Genomic DNA, 19,688 nt, shown 5'->3' on the forward strand with positions numbered 1-19,688 from the left:
CGCATAGAAATGAAGGCGAAACGCAAAAGCCTGCCGTGTGCTGTGCGACGTCGGTGTACGTTAAGAACCTATAGTGGCGGGCGTGGCTCACGGTGAACAGTTAGCACTTGAACGCTTGGTGGAAGAGTGTATGCAAGGCCTTGAGTTGAGATTTGAATAAACTATTTATCTGTTTTTGCTAACAACCTCAAATGGTCGAAATGACCCGGAAGGAGCAGCGCTCCCCTTTTTCTCCTCCTTCGTCCCCAGCCTCACGGCGCAGTTGGGGTGTCCACCGAGAAGTGCGACAGTTACTGCGCCTTTCCTTCGATAAAAACCAATTTTCATTTTTCCGTAAATAAATCATGAACCAAGGGCAGGGAACTAGCCTGGAGACAGCTCCAAACTAATACCTTCCATCATTCAACGCTTATGAGTAAGATATACCGACACTCCACACAGCCACTTGCAAACACATGCGGGGAGAAAGCTAACGTATGTCACTGGATTGGGCCATGCCAAGACAATTAACAGTTTAAAACTACAATCGAGCAGTAGGAGGCTATGCTGCTCAGCGTGGGCCACACTATCCAGTCAGAGATAGTAGACAAGGACTGGGTTGCAGCAAAAAGCCTGTGGTGTCCTATAGGAGCCAACCACGACTAAGATTCCATAAAAAATTATTTCTCTATAATTGTGAATTATGAAATGAACTTCTTTAGAAAAGGACGACCTGGAACTGTGATTGGGAGGATGTGGTAACGGTACGGATGGTGATACTTGTGAGTGTTTGGCGGGTTCCTTCGAAAGGGATATTCGCGAGTACTTTGTGTAAACGGAGTGAGTAGAAACACCCCGCTGTCCACTGTCATTAAGTGCCACTTTCGTCACTGCGCATGCGTAGGAAGCGAGAGGAAGGTACTAAATGATGACCAACAGATTTTCGTGGGTCTAATAACCACTGCGTTGTGAGCACTCAATATTGGTCGCCGCCGGATGAATTCTAGCCGCCTGACCCACTTAAACACTCACCAGTAGTTCAACACGCGTTGGAGGAGGAGAAAATTGAGGAATGCAAGAACGCAGTAAATGTCACATCCTGGACCAACACCAGAGCGACACACTCAATAATAATAATAATAATAATAATAATAATAATAATAATAACAATAATAATAATAATAATAATAATAATAATAATAATAATAATAATAATAATAATAATAATAATAATAATAATAATAATAATAATAATTGGTTTTTTGGGGAAAGGAAATGGCCAATTATTATTATTATATATTGAGTGTGTCGCTTTGGTGTTGGTCCAGGGTGTGACATTTACTGCGTTCTTGGATTCCTCAATTTTCTCCTCCTCCAACGCGTGTTGAACTATTGGTGAATGTTCATTCTTGTCTCCAGCGCAAACGTAACGACGAAAGTGGAAGTTAACTGAATGCCGGGGCATCTTTAACCCCGTTTGAACAAAGTAACGTTCGGTGCGTATTCTTTGCTGTTTAGCCTTGGAATTTGACCTCAATCTAAATGCAGCCAGGATCAAAACCACTCAAAACGAGAAAGTCGTAGTCAGTGCGCCACCACGTTGAGCGGAGAGAGATATATACCACAAGGCAAAAAATTCAGGGGGGGGGGGGGGGAGGCACTTTGTTGACCTAAAGTGCCATAGGGTGAAAGCCTTTAGCGCGGTGTTTCTGCTTGTGTCGCTGATGTGCGGTGAAGATGTTGATTAAAGACTACACAATTGTTCGCTTCACGACACTTTCGCTGATCATTACCGCGCGCACGCTCGGGTGCTGGAGACACAGGAGATCGTTTAGGCGGCATCATTCCGGATCGGCGTTCAGAAGGCGTCTGGCAAGATTGCCTGGGAAGCGCTCCTCTCGAACGATGGTGGCGCCACTCAATGACGCCACACGCATCCGCAGCAGGCTGAAGCATGCACAGGTGCATTAGTCTGCTGGAACCTTGCGCATGCGCAATGCATTACCGTATACCGAGTTCCCAGTTGCGACGTGCTACAGCAACTAGTAGTACTAATTAATCACCAATTTACAAATTTACCAATTACCTATTAACAACTTAAAAATTTCCATTTGACAATAAACTAATTAATCCTGACTAATTAATAACTAACTAATTACTATTTAACTGTGATGACACTTGTCTGCCTACGTGGAGGAATGCGAAAGCATGTGTTTTGAGTAAAGGCAAGGTTTTTGAGGAAATGACGCGGTTTTTGGGGAAAGGAAATGGCGCAGTATCTGTCTCATATATCGTTGGACACCTGAACCGCGCCATAAGGGAAGGGATAAAGGAGGGAGTGAAAGAAGAAAGGAAGAAAGAGGTGCTGTAGTGGAGGGCTCCGGAATAATGTCGACCACGTGGGGATCTTTAACGTGCGCTGACATCGCACAGCACACGGGCGCCTTGGCGTTTTTCCTCAGATCACGAAATCCCGGTGGACACCTCAACCACGTCTGACTGACAGCTATAGCGGGACACTTTTCTGCGAACACGAGTCCTGAGTCTATAAAGGCTCTCGCCTTAATACTTTCGCGCCGCACTACGTCGGCGGTGCTTGCCTTTTTCCCACCGCGCCCAGTCTCAGCCCAGGTCCCCACGGCTGCTGGAGGCAGTCGACGAGGCCGTCCACTCCTTGCTGGCGGCGTCCGGAAGCAGGCACGTCTCGGACGCCGACTCCTCGAACGAGACGAACGAGGAGCGCTCGTCCTCATCGCTGCCGGCCTCTGCATGCGCATGCGTGGATCAAAGAGGGTGCAATATCACAGCAATTCCAGTCTAAAGGCACGTCGACAGGTAGCTGCTATTGTGCAAACTTGGACTCAATCTTTACAAGGCACTCGGGCAGATAGCGCCTCCAAATTTATGTCTTTAATATGTTTGCTGCAGTGTAGAATGCAGAGGAACCGGATATATCTTTCCAGAGTCCACACCATTACTCCATGTGTTCACCTCAATCGCCCCAAACGCCTCGAGAACAAAAAAAAAATACATTAGTGCGAAACTTAGCAGCTTAGCGCGTTACTCTGGGAGAGTCATTAAACTGCTTCATCAAGACTTTGGTTTGAGCTAGTTGGTTAAGAGACATAACTAAAGGAATACAACGCCGCAAGTAAACAAGGACGAGAACGCGCAATAGACAAGACGGGCGACCATTAAACTGCGCGCTGTGTTGCCCATGTCACCCAAGTGGGTGCTCGAAGGATCAGGTGTGGCCACGGCCGCGTCATCGCAGCCCTGGCTGCGCCTGTGAAGATGGGCCAAGGGGCCTTACAGAGAGCAAACCTCTTTCTGGCTTCAGCTGGCTTCAGCGGGGCACCAGCATAGAGAGGTTCATGTAAACAGCTCTCGCTGGATCAATTTGATTGATGGGGAGAAAATGCGATAGCATTCTTCTTTAATTGTCATTCCATTTCTTATTCTATTCCAATTTCGATTCTATTCTGATTGTGACTTGCTTCTGGCAATGCGTAGAGCAAATAGGTACTAATAATAATATTAACTGGTTTTTGGGGAAAGGAAATGGCGCAGCATCTGTCTCATATAACGTTGGACACCTGTTCCGCGCCGTAAGGGAAGGGATAAAAGAGGGAGTGAAAGAAGAAAGGAAGAGGTGCCTTAGTTGAGGGCTCCGGAATAATTTCGACCACCTGGGGATCTTTAACGTGCACTGACATCACACAGCACACGGGCGTCTTAGCGCTTTTCCTCCATAAAAAAGCAGCCACCGCGGTCGGGTTCGAACCCGGGAACTCCGGATCAGTAGTCGAGCGCCCTAACCACTGAGCCACCTTGGCGGGGGGAATAGGTACTGTAAGCTTCATTTTCAGCGCGCTAGTGAGCAATCAGGAGCCTGCCCATCGTGCCAGGAGGCAGTTCAGTCACGAGACGCTGCTCACAAATAGCAACCTGGACCGCAACCCAAGTCACCCCGATGGCAGCACCTACCACAGAAGGACAGTGGCGCATCGCCTGACCGCTGCACCACTGTGACAGGAGTGCTGGGAAGACTCCCAAGGATCTATGAATGTAGAGAATGACCAGTTAGGAATATATGGACATTAACCAATTATCGCCATCCCAACAACCACCCCCGTAAACACGATCTGAACAACGGAACCAAAGTGAAAACCCAAATGCTAGCGCACCTAATTAGCATTTGGCCTAACTACGCAAATCGACCATCAAGTTTTGCACAGATAGTTCTTCGGGAGCTTGTATAAATTGCACGCAGGCCTGACAGTAGCAGCGCAGTGGCGTAGCGGTTAAGCAATGCGTCACTGCACTCGCAGGTGGCTGTTTAAAAACACTGCTACCAGTGAACTTGGTGGTGGTTGTTGATATGAAGGGGGGGAGGGGGATACTGGTCCCGACGTATGTTGGCCCTTAGGGCATCACTCTTGGGGACCAGGGGGGGGGGGGGTAGGGGATGTAGGGGGGGGGGGGGGTAACCGGTGGACTTGTGAGACCCAGGTTGCTCTTCCCGAGCAATGCCGAGAAGGACTAGCTACCACAAGCCTAATTTTTGTACAGAGAGTTGTTCTGGAGGTTGTGTATTTCTCAAGTAGGCCTGCTTTTATCTGAGTAAATTTATTTTTAGTAATTTTCTTTTTTGCGAATCTGGTGTCTTCCTCCACTCCCCTATAACTGGAAAAGAGGGGGGGGGGGGGGGTGGAGAGACGCCCTGTGGGGTTCGCTGACCTTTCCGTAAACTGGTTAGGCGTGTTTACAAGGAAGGCCGCTCGGAAGTCGCCAACAAAGGGACCCGCCCGTCCCGGCCTCCCCTGCTCGCGGCGGACGTCCTTACCTCCTCCGCGCCGTCACGGGCATAACCCGTCTTAAGAAGCCTAACCATGTACAGCTGTCGACATGTGTGAGTTATCAAGGGGTTGCCGAGGCTTCAGAAATGCACGAGATACGGCTGAGTAGGAGCTGAGTGACCATGAAACCCTTTATTCCCGTAACGACTGTCTTCTTCTCTTTCAATGTTCTGTAAACCACTTTAGTGATCGTCTCGTCGGCATATGTTTGTCGCGTGTGCGAAACAGAAAACAAATGACAATGCTAAGAAAGTGGTAACGGCTGTGCCGTGGGAGAGGGTGGTCGCGTTTAGGCTGTTTGTGTATTTGATTGCAACCTAGCTCTCCTTTCCCAAATGTTTAATCAGTACTCCTTCCCCACTCTGTAATTACTTGGCTGAAACCTTGTTTTCCTTTCCCTAACCACTGATTGGTGAGGTGAGTCACTTGTAATCTGATTGGTGGCTGTCCCCTGTCCCCGCTAAGGGCGGAGACAGAGGGTATAAAAACAAGCGCTCTGGGTTGAACGAGCGCTGAATTCGTCTGATCAATGGTTTAGTCATGTAAATAGTTTTCTCCTAGCTTTGTTTCTTCTTGTTTTATTTATGTTGTAAATAAATACTTAACCTTCTCCTTTCTTCGAGTAACGTGAATGTTTGCGAGTTAGGACCACCGGGCCATCAAGAAACCCCCGATTTCCTCATCAACAAGGTGTTTCCTCTCATCACCACCTGTAGGGGGAAACTCAACTGGTTCATTGACAGGTGGAAAGGGGAGAGAGGGAAATCTCCTAATGCGCCACCTGCCACATTGGCAAATGGAAGCCTCACACAGACGCGGACGCCAGACGCTTTCCGCTTTCATGGCCCTCCTAATGCAATCGCATTAAAAAGAAAAAGATCCGCTCACCATATTGGACATCACCGGCCATGGCCTCGCCTTGCAGCATGGGGCCTGAGCTCGGCTGGTGGCTGTCGCTGCTCCCACGGTCGTATCTGGAGGGCGCCTCGCCCATCAGAGGAGGCGTTCGCCTATTCGGGTCTTCGCGCTCCTCGCAGTGGGCCACAGTGGTGGTCTCTGTGGCGTGCGGCGCGAGGACTTCACGAGAGCCGCCTCCACTGGGCAGCGGCGCTGTGAGGTTCGAAGACCCCGACGCCCTAGCTGCTTCAGCCGCCGCCACGCCGTCCGTGGAGTCCTCTGTCTGGGACGTGCCCGCCAAGCACTCGGATGTCGGTCCGCTGGGCCTCCCTCGGATTCCAAAGAGGCCAGCGAAATCTCGCGAACCGATCTTCGGGATGCTCAGAGAAAGCCCCGGCGAGGACCCGGACTGCAAGATGGAATTGTATATGGATTCGAAGCAGGGGCCCTCGAGTATAGAGGGCCGCCTGCTCCGCACGCTCTTTGGGCTTCCGGTCCGGGTGTGCGACAGGGCGCTCGCGCTTGGCTCCAGAACAACGCTGCAGCCGATCGAGCTTGGCCCCACGGCGTCCGCGCGGCTCGTCACTGTCGAGGTCTCCGACATGAGCAGGCCCTCCGGAGAAGGCAGCTCGATGGTCTTCGAGAACGACTCCGGCGTGCCAACGGCCGCCGAGAGCATCTTAACGGACGCCAGGAGGTCTCGCTCGCGAGCATCCCACTGAGGCCAGGTGGGCGTCAGCTGACTCTCGGCTCCCAGCTCGGAAGTTATGCTGGGAGCGAAGCGATCCGTGCTGTCCTCTACCACGGCTACCTGGATCGGACTCTTGACAAGCTCGAGCGTGTCACCGCTTAGCACGTCGCCAGTCACCAAAGCCGAGACCTTGGGCTCCACAGCCTCCGCAACGGCCTGCGGGTCTTGCAGCTCGATTTCGCAGACCGCCTCGGCGATCGTTTCCATCTTACGGTGCTCACCGCTGGGGCCCCAGGTGGCGTGGTGTCTGGCGGTTAGAGAGTCTTGCGACGTCACCGCAGCGTGAGGCCTCGACGAAGCCCTCGACGATGATCGCTGCGGCACTCGATCCGACGGCGAAGAGGACATCCGCTTCTCCTGACGGGCATCGCTCGAGCCAGGCGACGCTTGTTTGCAGCCGCGAGCAGACGAGTCGCGGGAGAGCGCCGGTACAATCGCCCTTTCCACGGGCACCGCCACTGTGCGAACCACGTCCGTGGCTGGGCCCAGCTCTGGAGATGGGCTGGTGTGGACTGAGTCCTGGGTGGCGGCGGGCGTTCGGTCGATCTGCTGCGCGACGTACTGCGTCTCGTCTAGCGGCGGCACGGCGGCGATCGCGGCCGGAAGCGGACGGGGCGACGTAGTCGATCGCTCGTGGAGGTAGTGCTTGTTGCCCATCATGATGACTCGGAGGATGTCGTCGCCCCATCGGCGTTCCTTGGCTGCGAAGCGGCCCACACGCTGACGTTCGCCGGTGTTGGGCCGTTTCGGCAGCCGCGAGCTTCGATCTTCCTTGCTGTCCTGTCGCTTTGCCTGCTGCAACATGCGCAAGCGCCGAGAAGAACGCGCAGACCTCTCCTCAGCCGAGGTCGCTCGGGGTGACATCGGCTGCTCGTTCCACTGTTGCATTTGCTGCTCGCCCTCCTGGTGCTGCAGCTGCGGCTGTGGCTCTCGCTGGCTGTGGTGAAGCTCCTGCAGTGCATGAGACTCGGGCTTCGGCGTGTCCGGAAGATTCGGCGCCCCTGTTCGCGATTTTCCGTCTCCCGTCTCTTGAAACGGAACGGCCAGATCTGCGAGCGCTTGCAAGCACGTCAAGTCTGTCACACGGTGCTCAATGCTGACGTTCGAGTCGGACGACAGGAAAGACAGTGTGGTCGACGCTGACGGAAGCAGTGGCCCTTCGTCTGAACGGCAGAATGGCTGGCTCACGATGGTGTTCTTTGAACTCGCTGCCGGCGAATGTGGCAACGACAGCTCCGTTGTAAGTGATGCCAATTCCTTGGGGGCGCACAGTTCGACCAGACTTCGGCCTGGTTCCACGTATTGGGCTTGCGCCTTGACTTGTTTCATGGTTTGAATGCTGGCGTTTCGACCTGTCTCGCCTTGCGCAATAGCAGTTGGTGGCCCCCCTCTGTTTTCTTCGTTCTCTTCTTCGTCGTCTTCAACCTTTCTGCTATCGGTATTGCCAGCGTCGCCTCCGCGATATTCATTGAAAGCGTGGTAGATGTCTTGCTCATTTTCGCTTTTGCTGCTTCCCGAAGCTTCTTCGGCTACGCTATCATTGTTCACAATTTCTTTTTTGTCGTCTGGAAAGAATGTATTTTAGAACAAAATAGAGAATCCGTGATACACAGGTTCACAGCACGCAGAAACAATCGCCGAAAGTGAGAAATATCTGCGCTTTTTTTAGTTCTCACAGACGAATAGCTTTTTGTTAATATGTGTGTAGATGCAAGCGCTTGAGCCAATATAATTAGTTCCTAAAAATACGCTCCTCTAAGGTGCCTCAATCGTTAGTGCACTGCTATAACAGTTACACTGGTATAATTCTAAATATCGGCATGGTCTACATTAAAATTACGCTGTTTCACTTTAACTGCAAAGGTCGCAGGAAGCCCGTGTATCCCATCTCACAGAGCTCACAGAAGGCAGGACATCCTATATACCGACGCACCATCGCATCCTCAATTCCCAGGCATCCACTCAGCCGCTTTCCTGAACACAGGCACTACCCGAGGAGCAGCTAACCTCAGAACCACGAACACCGCAGAGGAAGAATTCTTGGCGTTATCTATGTCTATAGCACAGATCTGCACCCTGCTCACAGGCCACACGGCCATCTGCACAGACTCCCAAGGAGCATACGGACTTTCACTAAAGGCGCAGTTACTTCATCTTCAGCCCACATACTGTCTATGCTACCAGCACCACAGCAACAAAGCATTACATAGGTTCCTGGCCACGAGCGCATCCGCGGAAATGAACGCATTCATGCGCTTGGCCGCAAACTTAGCGTCACAGCGCCGGTGGATCGGCTCCCCAACCCACAAATATACGCACACGTCCGAAACGAGCCTCTCACAGAACTGTAGGCAAAGCCGCATGATATACCCTCCTTCCCACTCCACAGAGCATACATTGGCGATAACTTCAAACTCGTTCCCATCTCCTCAGTTCACTCACTTGTTTCACCCCACCCTTCCCTTCGTACTGTACCACCTACGGAGTCAACCTCCCTCCCCCTCCCCCCACACACACTCTCACTACATTTGGGCATGCCCACATACGGTCTGTGTACCCATTCACATACCCACTCCAACCTCCTGAGAGACCGCCCTTCTAGCCCCACGAGCTGGTGAACAGCGCAAGCTGACTGACCGGACTAGGCTGGAGGGTAAGGCCAGAGGGTTCGCGGACTGAGCAGCCCTTCTGGGAAGGTTCTCATCTTTACTATTAATGCGACAGCATTATTAGGCTAAGCCCTGTGTTTCGTGTCCGCAAAACTTGTCCGCACGATTACGTCGCTCTGTGGAGATAAATGTGCAAAAGTTTGAGTTACAAAGCGCTTGATGAGATCTTGCTGTGGCAAAAATTTGGTTGATGAGCTGTAATTAGTTAATTAATTAAACATGAAAATTACACTTAGACGCTGATAGTCACGGACGTCGACATAACATCTGGACGTCACAACAGCCACGGACGTCGACATAACACCTGGACATCTCCCGATGACATCATGAAACGGGTAATGGCGTCGTGGAAAAAAACCCGCGTTCCAGAAAGTTTTATGACGTCAGATCCGCTGACGTCACTGCATGCCTATACATATACAAGCACTTCAAGGCCACGTCAGTCGTTCCCTTTCCGCCTCCGACGAGTGCGCACGTTCGGTCCTCGCAGTGGAATAGTGCGGTCCCCCTCTGTGTGATTTGCGTCATCGTTGGGGCGATTCGAACAAGGGACGTCTCAAATTACAGAAGAACAAAGAGAAGAAAACAGATGTCTTCCGCTGAACGCCGGAAAAGAAACGCGGAATCAAAACGTAAAAGCGTGCTGCTGAGCCCGTTCAAGGCCAATGCAAAGCTTTTAAACCCTCCCTCGCCTCCCCTCCCACCCTCCATTTCAGGTGGTTACCGTAAAAGAAAGTGGTTACGGGCAAATGCCCATTGCGCATTCGACCCCTCTCGCCATATCCTCATTACACGGCTACCCTCTTCCGCCTCCTGCCACGGTAACCCACTTCCGGTTACGTCTTCGCTACAGAGTCATCCTTCACGGCAAGCAGCCTCTGGCTGGTTCTCGAGGCAGCCACCTCCCGGTTACACATTCTTCTGCTCTCATCATACACTCCTTCCACGGTAACCTTTCTCGTGGCAACCATCCTCTAGCCACACTTCGGTTATGGATTCGCCGACTCTCTCCATACTCTCATCCGACGCTACCCCTCCGCCACCTCGTTGCACTGCACCCATCTTCTGGTTACATACTATTCTGCTCTCCCTATATCCCCCTCCCACTTTGCAGGGTGTTTCCCTTGGCAGCTGCTCTTCAGTCGGGAATTCCTCCACTCTTTAACTAACTACTACTACATACTGCCACAACTAGCACTATATGCTACTTCTATTAATACTGCTACTACTGCTACTACTACTACTACTACTACTACTACTACAACTACTACTGTTACTACTGCTACTACTACTACTACTACTACTACTAATTCTATTAACACAAGTTCTACTACTACTAAGCCGTGAAACCCAGGTGTCGCTGTAATTTTTTAACGCAAGTATTTAATACCCTTCTCGCGCAGTGCCAGCTGGCGCTAAAGGTTCCTGACCTTGTTGCCATAACTACTTTTCGAATTCACAGAGTTCCCACCTCTTCACACGGTACATTAGTTCGTGACTGGCCGGCGACCTTAGAGGCAGTCTAAGATGGCTGTCATGATTGGTTAGCGCCCCAGTGACTCAACATAGGCGGATCTGGTTGGCCGCATTATCAGCAGGTGTCAACCCGTTACAAAGTCTTTACTAGCCGAAGACGCAGACTTCGTGAGTGTTGATCCTCATTTGGAGCTAATTCACAGTATCATTTGTAGAGAGACAAAATGTTTTATACAAAACGGAATATCCTGTATACTGCCGTTCGTGCGTCGCAACCCACCTGATAATAAAACAATCAGCATAATTTCGCATCAGTGGTTAACTGGCTATGGTCAGTGGCTTACCTTCGGCTAAGTCTGCCTCATATGGCATCGGGCAATCGTCTTCAATTTCGGCAAGAACATCAGCGAAGGGCTTCTCTTGAAAATTAACTCGTTTCTTTCGCTTGCTTCCTTGGTCTTTCTTGTCCTTGAGTGCAGGAACCACGCAGGTAGCCTCGTCACGGGGCACCAGCATACGAGAGGTCACATCGACAGAGTCCTTGAAGGTGGCCCGAAGACCTCCCAGGGACGTTTCGCTTGATTCAACATCCATGCTTCCAAGCACGGCCTCTGGAGACGTGAGGCTCCAGTTGTTCGCAATCCTGGGGTACCGAAACGTTTGCTCCAAGTTTATGTCGGCTGCTGCGTTAGCTGCCTCCAGTTCTTGCCTCAGCGAGATGGCCTGTCCTGTCCCACTATTTCCTGGACTGTTGGGTGGGACGTAGCCTTCTAGTCTGCTTTCGTCAGACGGCGTTTCACCGGATACGCTAAAGCTGTCTCCCCATGCGTACACTTTGGAAGGTGTCTTCCCCACACTGGTGTTCAGATTATCGGAACTGCGCCCAAGTCTGCCTTGCTGCGTTGAAGCCGCCTGCTTCTCACCCAGAAATCCATCGTCTCTGACTGTGTGCGGGTGCAGACGACTCCTCCCAAGTCGGGGTTCGGGCTGTTCGATGGCTGAAGCCGGAATGTTAAGTGAGCCAGCCGTGGAACCACCCGGTATTCCAATGCATGTTTTGCCTTCGTCACTCCGGGTCTCATTCGTAACTTTTCCACTCTTCTTCGATGCCGCTATTCCTTGTACTGCAGGGCAAAGCATGTTGGACTCCTCCACTGTCGTGGTGTAAAACCGTGGGGATAACGCCGACGATAAGCTCCTGCTCGTCTCCTGCGCTGCGAGATGGAAAGGGCTCTCTTTCACGGACCCCTTTACAGGAGAACCTGTTCCCGTAGGAGAACGACCGGTCACACTGTCCGCAGCTGTCGAACTGTGCCCACAAGGCCCCGGTGTCGTCGTCTTTTCTGGAACATTGCATAGTGCGTCATCTCGTGATGCCGCCCGAGCTTTCCTTCGTGCATGCTGCTGGAGGAGTTCCTGAAGGACGTCACTGAAAGCAGGGCTCCTCGTTGTTGAGACGCCGGATAAGACTGTAGTGCCAGACCTAGGCGACGTTGGCACCGTAGTCCTGACGATACCAGCGCCCCTCTTTCCCTTCTCGTCACTGTGACTGTCCGTCGCAACGTGCACGAAATCTGCTTTTGCAGGCTGCTCAAAATCATCCTTCGCAGTTTTAACAAGGGGTGGCGGTGGGTCTTTCGTGACGGCCTGGTCGGTTGTGCTTGGTAACGAATCGGAAAAGATGCGCTTGAGATAAATTAGTTGTCTCCCTCCAAATGTACCACTCTGTTCTCGTGTCTCTCGTATTGGACGCGTGTCAATCTTCGGCTTCTCCTTGGTCTCTTTCAGTGAAACGAGCTGAGGTTTCACAGTCTTCACTTCTATCTTTTTCTCAGGCGCTTCGACAATGTTCGCAGCCCTTTGCTTCGACTCGATTTCCTGGACTAACATGTGCACGGGAACGGTAGTCTGCTGCCTTATTATCTCAACTGACTTGCGTGCTGGAACGATAGTCGTGGGCACGATACCTGCAATGAGACAATGAAAACGCCACCTGTACACTACGCTGGAAATGAAACGGGACGAATGTTGTAGGAGACATAATACATGAACGACTTTGCTTTATTTTCACAAATTAAGATGAAAAGCCTCTAAGGTATTGGACGTTGAGCAAGAGCTGCAAAGAGCATGGGATTGAGGACGACCAGGCAAATTTCGAAAGGGTTGAATAGGAAAGGCCTTTAAACACCATATTGTTGGAAGAAATCTTTACCGACATAAGGCATGTTAAATATTTGCTCTTGTTGTGGGTGCCAGTGTGCCCATAAACCTCTGTGAGCTGAGTTGATATAAAAGAAATGAGCGGTAAGCGACGCAAGTGCAAGTTAGATTTATACATTCTGGCAGAGAATTGCGCTGCCTTCGTCGTTTTCTCTTGCTGAAATCTCGACATTGTTTGGTTTGTGCCTTTCCAAATACCACGACAACTTGTTACTCGCTGCCTTTGCTACCAGCTTGTTATTAACTGTTTGGTTTGTGCCTTTCCAACGACAACGGCAACTTGTTACTCGCTGCCTTTGCTACCAGCTTGTTACCAACTGTTTGGTTTGCGCCTTTCCAACTACAGCGGCAACTTGTTACTCGCTGCCTTTGTTACCAGCTTGTTACCAACTGTTTGGTTTGTGCCTTTCCAACTACAACGGAAACTTGTTACTCGCTGCCTTTGTTACCAGCTTGTTACCAACTGTTTGGTTTGTGCCTTTCCAACTGCAACGGCAAGTTAACCACTGCCTGTGCTACCAGCTTATTACAAACTGTGGTTTGTGCCTTTCCAACTACCACGGCAACTTGTTATTCGCTGCCTTTGCTACCAGCTTGTTACCAACTGTTTCGTTTGTGCTTTTACAGCTACAATTGCAACTTGTCACTCGCTGCCTTTGGTATCAGCTTGTTACCTACATGTTACCAGGGTATGAACTCGGTACCAGCTTATTAATAGCTTGTTACCAGCTTTTAAACTTGGTACAGGAGCCCATCCGTGTCGCTATTGAGTCCCGTCTATGTGCTGTTTGTCGAGATAAACTTGTTCACGTATATATTACAGGACGGCAAATTTAGTATTGTTACATAAGGACTCCTCAAGTACTAATTGGCAAAACGTTTAGGCACTTTTGCTTTTTTTGATACCATATTCGTGGTCTTTGAAGGGCCAGCGAATGTGCGAGCAAAATTAACCTCAAAGTTTGTAATTTTGGCCTTCGGTTGAACTCTCAAAGCATGCGAAAGCACTGCAGGTATTCACTTTCTATAATCACAACTCAGGCATTGTCAGGTGATATTCACTAATCAACTTGCCGCCTCGAACAGTTGGCCGCCTCACCGAGGTTAGGCAGATCGGACATCTGCTGCGACCTGTCGACCATGTCCGGAACAGCATTGTCCGGCTGAACTGCGGAGTCCATGGTGAACACAAGGTCGGTAGACATGGCGCGGTCCTGCATGGAGGGCCTCGGCACAGAGGCCGTTATCTGGTACCGTATCTCCCTCATGAACGAGTCCTCGGTGGTAGACTCCGTCTTGGCCTGCTCCCTGAGCTTGCTCGTCAGCAGTCCCGACGGCTGCGAACTGGACAGGCCTCGGAAGAATCTGCGACACAAAAGGTAGAAAAGGGTGCTTGACCTCTTTGTGGGCTTCATCAGGCGTGGAAATGGCACAAAGCGTTGTATTACTCGACAAGAATCTTATTAGAAGCAGATCAGATAACGTGGCTGGCGTAGTGTTTCCAGCTATGTTTCCTTCAGGAATAATTAGAATTCTATTTCATTTTTGTCACTTCGGCACTGTTCGATTTTTGTCATTGGCCCGAGCTGTAGCCAGAACCCGATTGGTAATATTCCTAACTTATTCATAACCAACAATTCTGGACAAAAGGATTTTGCAACGGGAAAGAGTTTATGAACCCTGTTCTGTTACGTATCGCAAGATTTCACTGTAACAACCAATGTATCCGCAGATCTCCCGTCGGCAAGCTTGAAATCTTATTTTTTCTAGTAACATTTTTTGCTATCGTCGAAAAAGTTCCTCATTGGATTTCATGGCAGTCTTAACTGCTCGATGCGAGCGGCGAAAAGGTTTTAAAGAAAGATTTTGCTGCGCTACGCATCAGAATATTACATATTGCAATATTAAAAAAAATTTGTCCAAGAATTAGTAAACAAAAGAAACATCAATAACTTATTGACAGTATCAGCCTTTAACGTTATGGAAACTTATAATAAGATTATGAAATTTGCCCCTATTACTCGCAGCTCATCAACACGTTTGAATGGCCTCGTTCATACGCTTGTGTATTCTCATCTGCTGATCACTTCAGTTCCCACAGTCTTATTGGTGCATATGGTCAATTATTCTTGAAGAAACTTGTCATATTACCTGCATTTCTCAAGAACTTTCGCAATTTCACTACCAAAATGGCACATTTTCATGAGCACCGAACATTAATGTCAGGTTAACAGCATAGCAGAAAGCAAGCCATATCGCCCGCCCCTGGTTATTGTCTTTGAAGCCAGGGCCAAAGCATTTAGGTCGCGCAGTTTGCACACAGCGGACATGCAGTAAAAGTGTGTCCTTTTCTGAACTAAACTTTGCTCGAAGGCACCAACCGGTACTATAAAACCCATGAGGAGTAATTTTCGCTTAGATTGAGCAATATTTATTTATATTTATTTATTTATTCCATACTGCAAACCTTTCTCAGGTCCAAGAAGGGTGGTAAAACAACAATAATACAAATAAACGATGAATCAGTCAATGAAAACTCATAACGAGCCATTCGAGTCTGTTATAGTTCGGGGAAAAATGAAAACTTGAGTACATCCGTCCGTGCAAAATAAGGAGTTAGTGAATTCGGATGATGGTGTCGAGTAGGCCGTTTAACGAGACAGATAGGATGAAGGGTTAATTGCTAAATTTCCATTAAAAAACATGGAAAGCACCCGCAATCGTAGATTTTCCTTCGCTGCTCAAGAAGCTCAATGCCATTATCACGCATTATTTGCGAGGGAGAGTCCTATCGAGAGAATTACGAATAGATAAATCGCACAGCTTTGTTCTCTACGCTTTCGAGACATTCAATATTTTGTTTAGTAAACGGGTCTCAAACAACGTATGCATATTCAAGTTTAGGTCTAACTATAATGAATAGTAAGCAAGCAATTCTGCGTTACGTGTAGTTTCTAAGTTTATGTCGCAAAAAATATAATTTTCGCACGGCCGAAGAGCAAATGATGTAAATGTGTAATTCCCATGACAAATTGTCAGTGATTTATCATAACGATTGAATATGTCTTCCCTTTCGCGCTTAATCCTACGTCGTCCATGAATATATTTAGAGCTTAAGCCTGAGCAAGGCGTAAATGACAATCGTATTTAACGGGACAGAAAGGTTACTGCAGTCGGTCAGGAAACCCTATCGACATCTCGAACTTTAGCACCTGACATGCGACATTTAAACCGTGTTCCCGGCTAAACAAGCTGAACAAGGATGGTGCAGAGGGGAACGCACTTGGACGGGAGCGGCCTCGCGCCATCGCTGGTTGAGCCGTGCCTCTCGACGCTGACCTTGACCTCGGCCTGGTGGAGCACCCTGTGCAGCGCGTCGTCCCGAGGCAGCAGCCGCGACGGAGACTCCCATCTGCCGAGCTCCTCCTGGGCCTGGCGCATCCATGGAACCTCGGCTGCGTACATTTCACACACTTAGTCAGAGTGTACAACAAATGCTGCAGGAGAACCATTACTGTTGCTAAAAGAGCAAGCGAAGATGAACAGCAAAGGGACACCAGCCGGGCCAGCAGCTGAGACAGTCAGGCTATATCTATAGCGGAGACTTCATTTGAGGGAGCAAAGACAGCATCCGGAGAGTACTCTGATGAGCTTGGTTGCAGACAGGCACGAAATCAAACATGAAAGAACCTGCTGCGGTGGCTCAGTGGTCAGTCAGGGCACTCGTCTACTGAGCCGGAGTACCCGGGTTCGAACCCGGCTACGGCGGCCGCGTTTCGATGTAGGCGAGACGCAAAAGGTGCCGGTGTGCTGTGCGATGTCAGTGCACGTTAAAGATCCCCTGGTGGGCGAAATTATTCCGGAGCCCTCCACTACGGCACCTCTTGCTTTCTTCTCTCACTACCTTCTTTATCTCTCCCCTTACGGCAAGGTTCGGGTGACCACCGAGATATGTGAGACAGTTACTGCGGCATTTTCCTTTCATTAAAAACGGAATCAACCAACCAATGACTAAATCGCTATGCTCGACCACTTATTTGCATGGTACGCGTGGCAGAAAATCAACCTTGGACTCTGGGAAACTCGGAGCCGCACCAGTGTTTATAATTGTGTCATGCATTTGTACAAAACCTCCGTACGAAGCTGCACGCAAGACTGACTCGTGTATTATGGAAGTCATTGTAGCTGTAATGCCCAGCTGCGGTGCTGGAATAGCATCGCGGAATAACCCGCCTCAGGTATCCCTTCCAAGGATTAGCTCACGATCGACGACGAATCTAATTTTTGTTGAATCATAAATTACACTGAAGAGAACGAATCCTGGTTCAGCATCTTTGCGGCTGTTACAATGTTACGTACGAGGACGCACAGAAAGCCTGGCTAATATCGACCCTCACTAATAAAAAGTTGACGACAGCAACAACCGCCAACATGTGCTTGCGAATTCTCGTCTCTGAAAAAGGCCACCATGCTGCCCATGCAATTTTACCAAAGAGGCATTGCAACAGAGACGTGATTACATAAACAGACGTACTTTATGATACAAAAAAGCTCGAACCACCTCAAAACACGCAAGAGGAGAGCTATCAACAACCATTCAAAAGTTTCAGGAACGCATCTCGGGTCTGCCAGCGTGAACGCCTGTATTAATAATAATTCTTAATAATTGGTTTTTTGGGGAAAGGAAATGGCGCAGTATCTGTCTCATATATCGGTCGACACCTGAACCGCGCCGTAAGGGAAGGGATAAAGGAGGGAGTGAAAAAATAAAGGAAGTAGAGGTGCTGTAGTGGAGGGCTCCGGAATAATTTCGACCACCTGGGGATCTTTAACGTGCACAGACATCGCACAGCACACGGGCGCCTTAGCGTTTTTCCTCCATAAAAACGCAGCCGCCGCGGTCGGGTCCTGTATTAGGCCTAAAACTTTAATTCAGGGTAGCTACACCCAGCAGACTGCCCAGCAACGCATCTAGAGTGAAGTAAGCGTGAACCCTCGCCGCGTATAGAGATGTGTTCTGTAGTGGACGTCACTCAACTGGACGGCTCTTGGGAGTCCGGCCCCGATGTCGAGCTCTTGCGGATAATATGCACGGCCACCTCCTCTTGCACTGGCAGGATCTGCCGCTCATTGGCCGCCGCCTTGATAGGCACTGGGTTCGAGTGACGCGGCACGACACTCTCCGAATCGGACGTCCACGAAGGCTTCTCGTTGGCCACCTTGGCGCGGACGCCTTGAAAGAACGGCTTCTGCGGTCGCCAGTGCACGGGACAGAGAACAGCTCGTTACCGGATCACGGCTGAGAACACTCCATTCACTAATGTAACTTCTTTTTATCGATCCTATTTTAACGCGTTAAAGGCCCCGTTCCCAGGTGGTTTTCTGAGAGCAACCTAGAAGACAGGTGGGCCACCTAGGTCACGTGACCTTGCGGCGTCATCATAACCTGCCCATCGGATGGTGAGCAAACCTCCCACCGTGGCATGTGGCAGTTAATGTAATGATTGGTCGATCGGGAGAGCAACCTGGGCCGGAGAAGGCCCACTGCTCGGGGCACTTGCATACATCGCAGGGCAGTGGCACAATGAATGTAAAGTAGAGAATGTCCTTCTGCATATACGAGAATCAAATTGCGCTATCACGTCACACCTTTAAGACGAAGCTTAATTGTCCCCTCCTATTTTCTGCCGGGTGGCAGGTTAAGGAAATAGTAGCAACACGGCGTCACTTCGACCATTGACAAAGGGTGAAGGAGACAGAAGCGGAATGGAAACGTGAAGCCATTCCTGCCGTAACATTTTCATAGTGACTCTGCGGTTTCGGTCTAAATATGTTCAGCAGGCATCAGTTTTCATTTAGAATTTTTAAGGAAACGGCTTTTGTGACTACTCACTAAAAACCGAGCAGACTACCCCGGTAAGTCAGTGCATTATGTTGATTTGCAATACATGGTGAAGCAATAACAATGTTCACCCGCCGTCAAAAGTAAATGAAAGGCGATTATGTGGCAAAAATTTAATTTCTATAATTTAATTTCTCTGCATTGTGTAATTCACACAATCACAGTTTGGCTGAATATATTTATTCATTAATGCATAAAATGAGGGGGATAAAATTAAATTTTTTTGGCTGAGATTGTCTTCCATTTGCCTTTGACGGCACCTGTACGTAAAGAGCTTGCTTCGAAAGCTTTTTAGGTCAGGGTAAACCTTTGACGGGTCGCGATAAGGAGGTTGAATTTTGTCGCACGCTCGCCGCCAACACCTTCCCCCTCTTTTACCGCTTAGTGCGAAGCGAACGAGTATTGGATAATACTCTAACCCATATTCATTCCAATTTGTCACACTTCGTTGTTGGCTTGAACGCTGATAGGCATGTGGTGATGAATCACCAGCAAATTTGCACGCAGATAGAAATTAGTTTTACGCTGCATCGAAAAAGCCGCAAATTCACCATCGTTCTACGCAGTCGTGTCCAGACCTACGCCTCTTGCTGTGTAGCAAAAAACGAAACTGCGAACACTTTCTGAGCTTTAACAGCTGTTCTGATTACACCATGCTAATCCCCAATTAGTCGATGAAAACGTGGCTGAGATATGCCAGACCTGCTTAGATATAGCAGGCTATAGTGCATACGCACACACAGACGAAAGGAAGACGGAGACGCCGCCACAAGCGCTCATGGTTCTTGAGTTCGCCTGCGTGTTCGCGTATCTGCGCTGCTATTTAGATCTAGAATGCCAAACTAACTAGTATGCCAGCACGTACTACGCGACAGCGTATATAGCTCGTTCGGTCGAAAAGCCGTCGGCGTCGTAAGTGCGAGCACCGCGCGTCG

The 19,688-nt window shown here is 49.6% G+C and overlaps 1 protein-coding gene across 1 annotated transcript; it reads right to left on the reverse strand.

Annotated features, from left to right (window-relative positions):
* Window positions 1–2,590: 2,590 nt before the first annotated feature.
* LOC144129783 (uncharacterized) lies at window positions 2,591–14,187 on the reverse strand. Its single transcript, XM_077663855.1, has 4 exons — window positions 13,951–14,187; window positions 10,976–12,598; window positions 5,727–8,051; window positions 2,591–2,744 (listed from the first exon to the last, which is right to left on the reverse strand). The coding sequence occupies exons 1-4, from the start codon at window positions 14,117–14,119 to the stop codon at window positions 2,602–2,604; spliced, it is 4,260 nt and encodes a 1,419-aa protein (XP_077519981.1). The 5' UTR covers window positions 14,120–14,187; the 3' UTR covers window positions 2,591–2,601.
* Window positions 14,188–19,688: the final 5,501 nt, after the last annotated feature.

This window comes from Amblyomma americanum, chromosome 4 (genome assembly GCF_052857255.1).
Source record: "Amblyomma americanum isolate KBUSLIRL-KWMA chromosome 4, ASM5285725v1, whole genome shotgun sequence".
Lineage (NCBI taxonomy): Eukaryota > Metazoa > Arthropoda > Arachnida > Ixodida > Ixodidae > Amblyomma > Amblyomma americanum.

What these genes read in the sequence shown, in the direction of transcription:
- LOC144129783 (XM_077663855.1), bottom strand. Translation starts at nt 14,119, where the DNA reads ATGAGGGAGATACGGTACCAGATAACGGCCTCTGTGCCGAGGCCCTCC. An exon ending in GTCCGATCTGCCTAACCTCG is followed by an intron (nt 12,599 to 13,950) that starts GTGAGGCGGCCA and finishes GTCTCATTGCAG; the next exon opens with GTATCGTGCCCACGACTATC. An exon ending in GGCCGGTGATGTCCAATATG is followed by an intron (nt 2,745 to 5,726) that starts GTGAGCGGATCT and finishes ATGCGCATGCAG; the next exon opens with AGGCCGGCAGCGATGAGGAC.